General features: G+C 30.8%; 3 protein-coding genes across 3 annotated transcripts in view; all 3 read right to left on the bottom strand.

The window, feature by feature from the left end:
• The window catches only part of LOC108762178 (arylsulfatase B-like), a 14,717-nt gene extending 13,106 nt beyond the window's left edge, over positions 1-1,611 (bottom strand). Inside the window, exons 1-2 of the mRNA XM_018509078.1 lie at positions 1,377-1,611; positions 205-364 (exon numbers count right to left, since the gene is read on the bottom strand). Coding sequence (XP_018364580.1) covers positions 205-364; positions 1,377-1,496 — 280 coding nt within the window. The 5' untranslated portion in view covers positions 1,497-1,611. The remainder of the gene's footprint in view (positions 1-204; positions 365-1,376) is intronic.
• A 2,867-nt stretch (positions 1,612-4,478) lies between these two features.
• On the bottom strand, positions 4,479-10,583 carry LOC108762179 (arylsulfatase B). Its single transcript, XM_018509079.1, has 8 exons — positions 10,090-10,583; positions 8,947-9,106; positions 7,566-7,792; positions 6,619-6,880; positions 6,059-6,219; positions 5,657-5,945; positions 5,226-5,503; positions 4,479-4,730 (listed from the first exon to the last, which is right to left on the bottom strand). The coding sequence occupies exons 1-8, from the start codon at positions 10,207-10,209 to the stop codon at positions 4,479-4,481; spliced, it is 1,749 nt and encodes a 582-aa protein (XP_018364581.1). The 5' UTR covers positions 10,210-10,583.
• A 1,520-nt stretch (positions 10,584-12,103) lies between these two features.
• The window catches only part of LOC108762177 (arylsulfatase B), a 14,216-nt gene continuing 12,488 nt past the window's right edge, over positions 12,104-13,831 (bottom strand). Inside the window, exon 9 of the mRNA XM_018509077.1 lies at positions 12,104-12,126. The gene's annotated coding sequence lies outside the window, so the exon portion shown is untranslated. The remainder of the gene's footprint in view (positions 12,127-13,831) is intronic.

Genomic DNA, 13,831 nt, shown 5'->3' with positions numbered 1-13,831 from the left:
GGATGCTCGTATTCGCCTATCTTTAAACGTTAATATCTCGTTAATTATTGCGTCAACTGCAAAATGGTACAAAACTGTTTTGTTCCCCTTGATCCAATCTATGTCCCCACTGTGTTTCAGTAACATTTTCTGAGACACCCTGTATATATATATATATACATATATATAAAATTTATTTTCAGTAACAAGTAATTAATGATTTACCTGTCCTTAAGGGATGTCGCCCGCTGAGGAAAGCTACCCTTGACGGTGTACACACCGGCATTACATAATGTCGATTCAATATCACGCCGTTGTACGCGAGAGCGTCTATATTCGGAGTAGGAATCTCATCAGCACCGTGGAAGCTAATATCGTTCCATCCCTTAGTTAACGCAATACGTGTATATTAAAAAATGTGTTATGTAACAATTGTATACGAATTTACACTTTTGGATCATTGTCTAAATGTTCATTATCGTTTGCCGTAGTTTTTCAGATGCTGAACATGTATTCGTTTCCTAAAAATTATCAGAGGCAAAAAATGAAATTTTTATGTCTTTTTTGCTGTAATATGGCCAGTAACATTTATTCTAAATTTTATTAATGTCACATGAAAGTATAAGTTTTTAGCTTTAAAATGCATCTTACTTTGTCTCGATATAATTTTTTGTTTTCAATAAGATATAATAATTTGAAAAAAGCTTTTTCCCGTGTAATACATAAGAAAGGCATCTTATTACATAATGCAAATTAATATCGCATTATGTAAAAAGTAAGTGCTTTTGTATATATCTTAAACTATATAATCTTATTTAATCGATTTATATCCACAAAAGCACATGAAACTTTAAAACATCTTCTGTAAAATTGTCACAGCTGCACTTTTGCTAAACACAGCAATTGTCACAACGTCATTGTAACATTTGCCGAAGTTATAACAGAAAAGACTTCTAGGTTTAATAATACTATCGCAACATTTAGTTTCGTAACTATTTTATTGTAAAGATATTTGTATAGCGCTACACAAGGACATATGTAACTTCAAAAGTAGTTAACTTTGAAGCTTTGAAAATTGGAATTTTTTAAAAATTTTAAATCTTCGCGCGCGCGCGCGCGCGCGCGAAATTGTCAAAAGTAACAACTTTAATTTAAATTGATCAAGATATTTTTTACTGAATACTTATCATTGATCAATACATTATACAAAGCATGAAAGTTAAATTATTTACAAATGTGATTCTCCAATTAAAATAAGTTAAAAGCCATTCTGAGTCACATTACAGATTTAGATTAAATTTTTATTTAAATATTTTAAGTTGCTTAGTTTTTACACTCTGCGAAGAAATAAGATTATCTCATTGCATGGATAACACAAGTCGATGATAATGTCTTACAAGATCATCAGCGATGATAACGACAACATTGGGTGGCTGCGTAGAGGCGTAAGTTGAACCGAAATAAAAGCTCACACTTAAAACTGTCAGGAAGAAAGCAAATGACATGTTCGAACTCATTGCTTTCACTAATTCTTCTATCAATTCGATATTATCGAATACGTTAAATTTATACACTCTTACGTGGAATTATCAATATCACGATGAGCTGTTTAAATTTTGAGACTTTAAAGTTTAGTACACTCAGTTAAGTGATCAATAAAGACTAATTCATCTATCCTTACACTTTATCTCTTTATATATAAATGAATTGTGGTAAAAAAATTTAGAAAATTAAAAGGAAAATAATAAAAATGTTATCTTATCCTATGATGATCTATAGATTTCACTTTCTTTTTGTCGTAGCTTCATAAAGATACGGTGAACTTTCACTTTGGGCTTGTTACTGCAAAGTGCGGCATGGACATTCCGAAATTTATAGGTATACACGACAGAGCGATAGCATTCATCTAATTAACACGACCTCATTATAACGATATATTTTATATGCATGCATACTGATAAGATGCAAAATACAATTGCTCTTTTTATCTTATCATTACAATTTTCATAATATTGAAGATTGTTGCAACCTTAAATGTCACGTGCAGCAAATTACTCAATCATCGTATATTTCTAAATAAATTTGTAATATATATCATTTATAAATACATTTTTTCATTCAATATATATGCGGAAATATAATTAAATAATAATTTATAATATATTTAAAATATCCGTATATTGATTTTATTTCAAAATTTATATACCTTTCCTATTATATACGATATACATACAATTTATGCAGTTAATTGTAAATTATTATTTTTAATATCAGGAAAATATGATAAATTAATAAAAAGGCCATAAAATATAATTTGTCTGTATGTAAGATCTTTTAATCTTAGCACAAATTAAACAATGAAAAGTTCCATTAACGAAATAAACTCAAAAAGGATGTATTTTATTATATCAATAGATACATCTACATAAATATATCTTTCCAAAATTACAATAGTTTTACTGTATATATAATATCATTCCGCTCGTGCCATGGCAAAGAAAGGACATGCAAATAGGTTTGAATGCACATTAATTTAAGAAAGGTATTTCGTAACCGGCAAGTTTAGATCAGTTAAGATGACCATCAATCCTCGACGAACAATGAAGCATAGGAGACGAAAATGTATTTAAAATTTATTGATACGTACACGGAGAAAATTTTATATTTAAAGTTACTAAAATGTGTAGCTGCAGTCTTCATGTAAATTATAAGTTCAAATGCTATAGTTATTTTATTAAAAACAATAATATAATGTAATTTTTACACTTTTTCATAGTAAAAATTTTTTATTACAAAATCAAATATACCTAGCAAATTTTGTTTGCGTACCATAGTAAAAATTAACTGTTTTCATGTTAGAATATGGCTTAACAAAATAATTACTTTATTTATATGATAAAAATTAGTATTACCATAGTAAAAGTTAAGTCGGAATCATGTTGTAAGAATCCATCGAAAATACAAGACATAGTAAAGTGTAATTTAAAATTGTATTAAAACAATATAAAATTTTCTCCGTGTAGAAAGTTAAACAAAATCTTGTTAAATATAACTAATAAGACTATTTGAGATTATCTATAAAATTATCTTCGTCCACATTATATATAATCTGAAAGGAAACTTTACTTTCAATACGTAATTTTTTCTCCATTTGTTAATTGTCAACAGAGTTAATAAAAAAATGTGTTTTAAACATTTTTAAACATATTTTTTTAAATACCACTTCAAAACATTAAAATTATATTTTTAAAAAGTCACATTAACATGTTCTTTTTAAAAAAAATATTTTTTTAATTACAAATTCCAATTAGGATACGCTGTATATCGTCCATGCGAGTAATACGCAATGTCACGGTGACAAAGTGACGTAAAGTTTAAAAAATCTACAATCAGTGAAATTTTAATGTCAAGTCACACGTGCAGTGATATTTTATCTAATCGTGACATTAGTGTTATTTTGAACATCCTGTTTTTATTTACAAATGTCCACGTGACGTCAAAAAGAAAACTATTGTGATGCTACGCCGTAGCACACATAAAATAAACATTAATTCACCGAACAATGCAAATGCTGATTCGAACATAGTCCACATTTAAAGTTTTATGTGCAATTTATGCGTGTAAAAATAAATTCGTCGCATGCGTCGTCCTGTTGTAACATTGCATGTTTCACACCGCGTAATCTTCCCTGAAAAACGTGTAAAAAAAAAACAAACACGCAACAATGCTTTTTTATCGTTACAACTTCAAAATCGGCTCCACGTGACAGCGAATACATTAATTGAACCGATGGAATTTTTTTACGTGCTCGTTTGCATTTCGAATTATTTAAACGGTTCAAACAAAAGCTTTGTCCACGACTACTACAAGGATGATTCAAATGCGAAGATAGTAGACCAAACCCTGTCAGCTGAGCAGCCGCGTTGTACAGAAATGTACCGGTTGACAGTATCCATGACTCTCAGGTAGTATTCGTTCTGCTTGGATCAACCAGCCATTGACGGCTTGATCTTTAATGACAATGTCACGACGAAAAATTAAATCTTGAAAGACATGTATGATCGCTGATTCCATATTCGTGTTTTTAGGATTTTTAATTTCATACGGTCTTAGTAATAAAAAGCATCCCCAAAGATGATGATATCTTCTCAGAGAAAAACATTGATGTAATATTTAAATATAAAAGCGTAGATCACTTTTAGAGTGATATGATGGTTTTTCTAATTCAAATTACAATCATACGATGTGAAAGTCAAAATTCCCCGTTAGTAAACATAAGTGCCAGTTTTTCCAAAAATTATTAAATGATCTTTTTCTCAAAGAGTTATTGAAGAGCGAGAAGAATAAAATTCAAATTGTGTTATAAGACAAAAAAAGAAAACATTATCCAAGTAACTATTCAATCGCGATTAAAAATGTATGTCTTATAGTATCAAATTGACCTTAAATTTCATCAATTTATAACGATTAAAGAATGCATCGATGTTTCCAAATTGATATCAGTCGAGCTCTTCAGCAGAATCGCAAACGTCCTCAGACAAGATCGAAATAAAATTGTTATAATTCCGCGTAGCTCCATTTATCGTAAAATATACTTCGTTGCTCGACACATAGTCGTCCGGCAACCACGGTATCCAAGTGTAATTGTTAAAGTTGGACGGATAGCCAGCAGGATCGACAGCTAAACTGATCGCTTCTTCGTAGCCCAGCCTTTTATAACAGTCGATGAGCACGTTCAAACTCTGCACGATCTGCAAATGTAACGATGTCTTTTTAAACTGGCAGCATTTCTTATTTCCATCTTGTCTGCACCAGATGGAACAAATTTTACGAAATTAATTGTGTAAGAGTAATTTTCTTCCCTAGCGATTGCAAAGAATCACAAATATTAATGCATATTACACCGTTATAATTCAATATTACAGTCTCGGACGTAAGCATAAAACACCCGCAAAAGTCCATATAAGCGTTGTGTAACTAACTTATTCCATACTTATATAAACTTTCTACTTTTATTTGCAATTGTTCAAGACGTGAAAACATACAATAATATCTTAAACGTTCTAGAGTAACGTATTGTAATACGGTATTATACATATATATAAGTGTCGAACTATAACTAAATACGAAATGAGATCTCATTATTCCAATATGCCGCAATAATATTGTCCACGTTTACCTCGTGTTCGTAAGTCTCTCAGTTTTCCCCAAATGTTTCTTATTTTGCGATTTTGATTTAATCTCACCTCAGGATACTGCAAGGATATATCCGTAACTTCGCAAGGATCTTCATAAATATCGAACAAACAAGTGTAATTCTTGCAATCAGTGAACGTAAGGTTCTCGCAAATTACCGTGGCCTCTTTTCGGAGCTCTTCTATTTTACTTGCAGTTACTACGTAATTTGAAACACTTGCAATGGCCAATGTGGCTGGTGACTCTAATACATTTGTCACGTTATACTTGGGATACGACGGGTCGTTACCTTTATAATCAGTATAGTGCTTCTGAAAGTCGGACTTATCTGTATATAAGAGAAAAGATACAGAATTTATTTATATGAATCACGCATTTTTAAACCAAATTTTTTATGAGATCAGAGATTTGAGAGAAAAAAAGAAAGAGAGAGAAAGTTTACAATAAAATTAAATGATGAAAAAAAAATATTGATATGTACCTTGAACGAGTTTGTAACGTCCCATTAATGCAGCACTATAGTCAACATCCTCGATATTTATGACAACCGATTTCCGTTTGCTAGTTTCTTGTCTTTTGATCGTGGACCACTGGTCAATGCCATCCAATTGGTTCAAATCACTTGAATTACCGCCAGCCGCGGAGTATAGCGTGGGTAGCCAGTCGGTAATATGAAATAATTGCGTTGAGACCCTCGACGAGTTTTCAATCAAGGGTGAGTAAATGCACGCCGCACCTCGAACGCCTCCTTCGTATAGTGAGGATTTCAACTACAAATGCATTGTTTTACTTTTTAAAAACTATAAATACACCGTTTCATTTGAAATTGCATATATCTTCTGCTTTAAAATTGAAATATCGATTTGAACAAAGCTGTAATTACCCCTCGTAATGGATAATTAGATCCAAAATTTTGATACAATGGACCTTCGGTCTGCGCTCCATTATCGCTTATAAAAAGTATGATTGTGTTCTTTAACATATCTTTCTTGTTTAGAGCATCAACCACCCGACCGACAGATTTATCTAATGTAGCAACGACACCTAAAATAGAAGTCAATAAGAAATTTTATCAAATTTTATTTAGATTCTTAATCTTTGCAACTTTGAATTTATATAATAAAATAGTATATATATATATACATAAACATTACACAAAAAAATAAATTAAAAAGAGAAAACTATTTGATTCGTTCCGAAACTGAGGAAATAAAATTAGGTTTTTAAAACAATCTGTTTGTTGTTCATACAACAATTAACGAAATTTATTGTGACACAAAATATTTGCTATCAACAGAATTGATTGTAAAATACGAAACGAATCGGTTTTTAGGAACCATTCAAATAATTGCTATTAAACAAGACGCAATTTTTTATTTCTCATGAAATGTATATACTGTTAACGACACTTTTAATAAATGCGAATAAGATATTTGTACTTACTTGCAAACTTCCTTCTGTTCACGTTTTCAATGTAGCCGAGGGTGGCATTCGTTTCTCTCCAATCGTATACTTCCATAGCTTCTTCGGCATCGCTAGCATGTGGAGCGAGATGCGCTAGTTGCAGATACATGGGCCTCTCAGTATTATGAGATGAAATAATATTTTCAGCCTCCTCGGTTATAAGATTAGTCATGTAGTCATATCTATATTCAACTGTGTGATTGTCGCCTACGATACGGTGCAAATCATAGCCTACTTGTTCCTGCAAAGTGTCATGCAATCTATTAAATAACGTATATTATTTAACATTATTATATAGCGTTGAGTATAAGTATAAAATCTTCTCAATTTATTCCAATAAACAAGTGCTGACGACAATAAAAGTCACAGGAGAACTAATAAAATATTAAAATTATAAAAGTAAACATTATTTTCCAATAAACCTGTTTGTAATTTATTTTTCATTAGATGCAGAATATTTACGTCAATTTTTTAATCTGTTTTAAACTTATGGCCAAAGTTACATATAATTACATTCTAGTTAATAATGATATCAACTAAATATCGATGTGTCTTTTATTCTACCGTTAGCGTAATTGTTATAAAATCACTTGCAATAGATAATATATGTTCTATCAATTGACAATAAACTATGATTTTCTTCTATTGTCTTAAACAAACATTTAAATTCGAAATTATAACATAAATGTTACGTTACTTTTAATTGGTATCAACTTATATATTTTTTTAAGACTATGGAAAAAAATTGTTTATCGTTAATTGACAACAAACTAATCAAATTTTTATTATCTCTTGCAAACAATTTTATAACAATTACGTCAACTATCGAACAAAATACTGAAAAATCATATTGATTTTTTCTATTATAATTCTATATAATAAAACTATCTTTTTTTTCTAGCAATACTTAATTATAGAAAATTTACATTTTCGGCTATTGTATGATTGAAGTATTGAATAACGCCGTTGAAATATCCCAAGAAAGTGTCGAAACCACGACGAGTGGGTACGTAATTTCTCGTGAGATAACCAACATGCCATTTCCCTAAGAGATGAGTACTGTATCCGAGTTTACGAAGATACTCAGGTAAAAGAGTATCGTTCAAGTGCAGACCACGTGGCTCAGCTCCTTTCAAGGGATAGCCCTGCATACCTGTGTTGTAATGAATTTACAAACACAAATTAAATTCCAATAATTTCCTTCCCATTCAAACAGCACTAGTGTCTTTTCACATTTTGTAACGTACTCGTACAATAGTGATTACGGAAATCAATAAAAATATAAATTGTATAAATAACGGAAAGACTAACAATAATACTTTAAAGATAAACTTTCGAATTTCTTGCACCCACGTTCTATTGATGTGACCTTTTAATTACATATATAAACACACTCTTAATGATTCTAAATTGAGACATTACTTATAAGAATATCTTTTAATTTTAATATTAATAAATAATAAATAATAAATAAATAAATAATTAATAAATAAAACATAAATAAATCAAATAATTTTTAAATTTTAGGCCGGCAAGTGAAATACAATAGAAGATTAGATAATTTGCTACAGATTGAAATGACACAGCACACCGTATCACTTATATTAGGTGTTAAACTTAATTCCTGCCGCTCGCTACTAGAGGGTACTGGCTCCAACCCTGGCGAGTTTCGACGATGAAGTCATACGTCTTTTGTAGTTTAGACATCGCTGAATGTGATTCAATCCTCACAGATTAGATTTCTCGTGTCTTGCCTGCTTCGGGTATTGCATCGTCTTACCCACATTTTTCGAAGAGCGTTTCCAGCTTCGACTGTGATTTGCATTATATCATTGTTTCATCTATTACTCTTCGAGACTTTTGTTACTCACCGCATTAGCGGCATTTTTGATTCTGGAGCTGTATTAGAGTAGGGGCCATTCACACAAGAAGAATAAGAGAAGAAGTTAGATTTCTCGACGCCAAAGAGATTTTCCAATCGATTGAAAATGAATCGCGATAAGCTGTTTTTCCGACATGTGCTTCTTTACTACTTCAACCTCGAGTTGAAGCTTACTACTTCAAAACCGCAGTTGAAGCGCATCGCTTATTTGGCCTTCTCAAAACGCTTGCATGCCATGGGAAAGATCCATAAGGAAGGGAGATGGCTACCACATGAGTTTGATTAAGGTATTTATTCATCTTCCCTTCGAAACAAATCAATTTTGGAGACGAAAACACAGCAGGAATTAAGTTTAACACCTATTATTTATATATATATATATATATATATAATGTATTTGCAGTAGCAAGTAATTAATGATTTACCTGTCCTTAGGGGATGTCGCCCGCTGAGGAAAGCTACTCTTGACGGTGTACACATCGGCATTACATAATGTCGATTTAATATCACGCCGTTGTACGCAAGGGCGTCTATATTCGGAGTAGGAATCTCATCGGCTCCGTGAAAGCTAATATCGTTCCATCCCTTAGTTAACGAAATACGTATATATTAAAAAAGTGTTACGTAACATATATACGAATTTACACTTTTGGATCATTGTCTAAATGTTCATTATCGTTTGCCGTAGTTTTTCAGATGCTGAACATGAATTCGTTTTCTAAAAATTATCAAAGAGGCAAAAAACGAAATTTTGATGGCTTTTATGCTGTAATATGGGCAGTAACATTTATTCTAAATTTTATTAATGTCACATGAAAGTATAAGTTTTTACCTTTAAAATGCACCTTACTTTGTCTCGATATAATTTTTTGTTTTCAATAAGATATAATAATTTGATAAAAGCTTTTTCGTGTAATATATAAGAAAGGCATCTTATTGCAAATTAATATTGCATTATGTAAAAAGTAAGTGTTTTTATATATATCTTAAACTGTATAATCTTATTTAATCGATTTATATCCAAAAGCACATGAAACTTTAAAACATCTGCTGTAAAATTGTCACAGCTGTAGCACTTTTGCTAAACACAGCAATTGTCACAACATCATTGTAACATTTGCCGAAGTTATAGCAGAAAAGACTTCTAGGTTTAAAAATACTATCGTAACATTTAGTTTCGTAACTATTTTATTGTAAAGATGTTTGTATAGCTACACGGGGACATATGTAATTTCAGAAGTGTGTAGTTAACTTTGAAGCTTTGAAAATTGGAATTCTTTCAAAGTTTTAAATCTTTGAAATTGTCAAAAGTAACAACTTTAGTTTAAATTGATCAAGATATTTTGTACTGAATACTTGTCATTGATCAACGTATTATACAAAACATGAAAATTAAATCGTTTACAAATGTTCTCCAATTAAAATAAGTTAAAAGCAATTCTGAGTTACTTTACAGGAGATTTAGATTAAATATTTATTTAAACATTTGAAGCTTCTTAGTTTTTATACTGTCAAGGAATAAGATTATCTCATTACACAGATAACACAAGTCGATGATAAGGTCTTACAAGATCATCTGCCATGATAACGACAATGTTGGGTGACTGCGTAGAGGCGTAAGTTGAACCGAAATAAAAGCTCACACTTAAAACTATCAGTAAGAAAGCAAATGACATGTTTGAACTCATTGCTTTCACTAATTCTTCTATCAGTTCGATATTATCGAATACGTTAAATTCACACACTCTCCTGTGGAATCACGATTTCACGATGAGCTGTTTAAATTTTGAGACTTTAAAGTTTAGCACGCTCAGTAAAGTGACTAATAAAGCGACTAATTCATCTATCTTTACAATTTATCTCTTCATATATAAACGAATTGTGGTCAAAAAATTTGAGAAATTAAAGGAAAATAATAAAAATATAGTCTTATCGTATAAAATAATCTGTAGATTTCGTCTTCTTTGTCGTAGCTTCGTAAAGACACGTTGAACGTTCGTCCAGGTTCGCACTGGATCTATTACTGCAAAGTGTGGCATGTACATTGTGAAATTTACTGGTTACACGATTTTATTTTTACATTATAATGATATATTTTATATGCATGCATACTTGTATAAGGTGTAAAATACAATTGCAGCTTTTATCTTATCATTACAGTTTTCATGTTATGAAAGATTGTTGCAAACTTAAATGTCACTTGCAGAACAGTCATCGTTCCAAATAAATTTATAATATGCATCATTTATAAATACAACATTTTTCCATTTAATATATGCGGAAATATGTCCAAAAGACAATTTAGTATATCCATATTCTGATTTTATTTTAAAATTTTTACACCTTTCCTATCACGTGTGATGTACATACAATTTATGCGGTTAATTATAAATTATTATTCTTAGTATCAGGATAGTGTGATCAATTAGTAAAGAGGCCATACAATATAATTTTTATGTAAGATCGCTTAATCTTAGCACAAATTAAACAATGAAAAGCTCGATTAACGAAATAAACTCGAAAAGGATGTAATTTATTATATCAATAGATACATCTACATAAATATGTCTTTCCAGAATTATAATTGCTTTGCTGCATATATAATTTCATTCCGCGCGTGCAATAGCGAAGAAAGGACATTCAAACAGGTTTAAATACGCATTAATTTGAGATAGGTATTTCGTAACCGGCAAGTTTAGATCAATTAAAATGACCATCGATCCTCGACAGAGACACACAATAAAGCATAGGTGACGAACATGCATTTAAAATTTATTGATACGTAGAAAGTTAAACAAAATCTTGTTAAATATAATTAATAAGACTATTTGAAATTATCTATAAAATTATCTTCGTCCACATTATACATTATCTGAAATAAAACTTTACTTTCAATACTAATTTTTTTTCCATTTGTTAATTTTCAACAGAGTTGATAAAAAAATATGTTTTAATCATTTTTAAACTTTTTTAAATATTTTTAAAATACCATTTAAAGTATGTTCAAAACATTAAAATTATATTTAAAAAGAATCACAATATTATGTTCATTTAAAAAAAAAACATTGTTTTATTACAAATTCCAAATAAAATACGCTGTATCTCATGCGAGTAATACGCAATGTGACGGTGACAAAGTAACATAAAATTTAAAAAATCCACTATCAGTGAAATATTATTGTCAAGCTACATAATTAATTTGCAGTGACATTTTATCTTATCATTTTATCGTATCGTGACATTAGTGTTATTTTGAACATCTTGTTTTTATTCACAAATGTCCACGTGACGTCTAAAAAAAAACTATTGTGAGGCTATGCTTTAGCACACATAAAATAAGTATTAATTCGCCGAATAATGCAAATGCTGGTTCAAACATAATTCACATTTAAGGTTTTATGTGCAATTCATGTGTGTAAAAATAAATTCGTCGTATGCGTTGTGCTGTTGTAACAACGCATGTTTCACACCGCGTAATGTTCCCTTAAGAAACGCGTAAATGAAAAACGAGACGGAGCAATGCTTTTTTATCTCACTACAACTTCAAAATCTGTTTTACGTGACAGCGAATACTTTAATTTCGACCGACGGAATTTCGTTACGTGCTCGTCTGTATTTCGAATTGTTCAAACAAAAGCTTTTCACCCGACTGCTACGAGGATGATTCCAATAGAAGATAGTAGGCCAAACCGGACAGCTGAGCAGCCGCATTGTACAAAAATATACCGCTTGATAGTATCTATGACTCCCACGTATTTTTCGTTCTGCTCGGATCAACAAGCCATTGACGGCTTGATCTTTAATGACGGCATCGCGACAAAAAATTAAACCTTGAAAGACGTGTATGATCGCTGATTCCACATTCTCCATTGAGAAATGACAATGGAATCGACATCGAATCGATTCGACGTCGAAATCATCGAATTGACATCGATTCCATTGTCATTTCTCACTGGGTCGTATTTTTAGGATTTCCAATTCGATACAGTCTTGGTCATAAAAAGCATCTCCAAACATGATATCTATTCAAAGAAAAATATTGATGTAATATTTAAATGTAAAAGCTTTTAGATCACTTTTAGAGTGATATGCCGGTTTTTCTAATTCGAGTTACAATCATACGATGTAAAAATCAAAATTCCCCGCTAATAAGTGCCATTTTTTTCTCAAAAATTATTAAATGATCTTTTTTTCAAAGAATTATTGAAGAATGAGAAGAATAAAATTCAGATCGAGATTCAGATCGTGTCAAAAGACAAAAGAAGACAACATTATTCAAGGAGCTCTTCATTTAAATCGCAATTAAAAATGTAACGAATATGTTTTCTATAATATCAAATTTACCTTAAAATTCACCTATTTGTGATAACGATTAACGAATGCATCGACATTTTTCAAAAGTGATTTCAGCGAAGTCGCAAACGGTCTCGGACAAGATCGGAATGAAGTTATTATGTTTCTATGTAGTTTTGTTCATCATAAAATGTATTTCGTTGTTCGGTTCGTAGTCGTCCGGCAACCAAGACAGCCAAATGTTGTTAAAGTTGGACGGATAGCCAGCAGGATCGAGGTCTAAATTGATCTCTTTCACGAAGCCGTTTATAGCAATCTATGACCTAGTTTCCACCGAAGATTCGAACCTGGAATGCAAGAACCAACCAACTACAATCGAGCATTCCCCTGTCATTCGACTGTAACAGGAATACTCGACAAACTTTCTGTGGAAATTAAGTCCATGAGCACCTTCAATTTCTACACGATCTGCAAACATAACGATGTTTTTTTAAATTGGCAGTATTTCCAATTTTTATCTCGTCCCCGCCAGATGGAACGATGATTACGTAATTACTTGTATCAGCCATTTTCTTTTCTAGCAAAGTCATTGCTGATGCGTATAATCATTGTAATTTAATAATAGTCTTGGATGTAAGTATAAAACATCCGCAAAAATTGATGTAAACGTTCTACAACTAACTTATTCCATACTTAATTTTCTCTATTCTTATTTGCAATTGTTTGAAATATTTTTACGAAATGAATGTTTACATATAACATAACGTAAAGGGGAATAATAGAACTACGATTATTTATCTTAATAATTATAGAAGCCTTCATTCAAAAGATACCTCAGTATTTATTTAGTTTTAAACTACAATGGCAATAATGGCATTCATATGTTATCAATATAAAGATCACAATTTTAAACAAAAAGTAAAACTTTTATTGTTTAGACTTATCCGCTATCATACGAGGCAATGACGAATCAGATTTTGTTTTTTTTTTAATTTTATATATATATATATATATATA

The sequence above is a fragment of the Trachymyrmex cornetzi genome, unplaced genomic scaffold (assembly GCF_001594075.2).
Source record: "Trachymyrmex cornetzi isolate Tcor2-1 unplaced genomic scaffold, Tcor1.1 scaffold279, whole genome shotgun sequence".
Lineage (NCBI taxonomy): Eukaryota > Metazoa > Arthropoda > Insecta > Hymenoptera > Formicidae > Trachymyrmex > Trachymyrmex cornetzi.
Note: the sequence above shows the minus strand (reverse complement) of the source record. Positions and strands in the feature narration are given on the sequence as shown.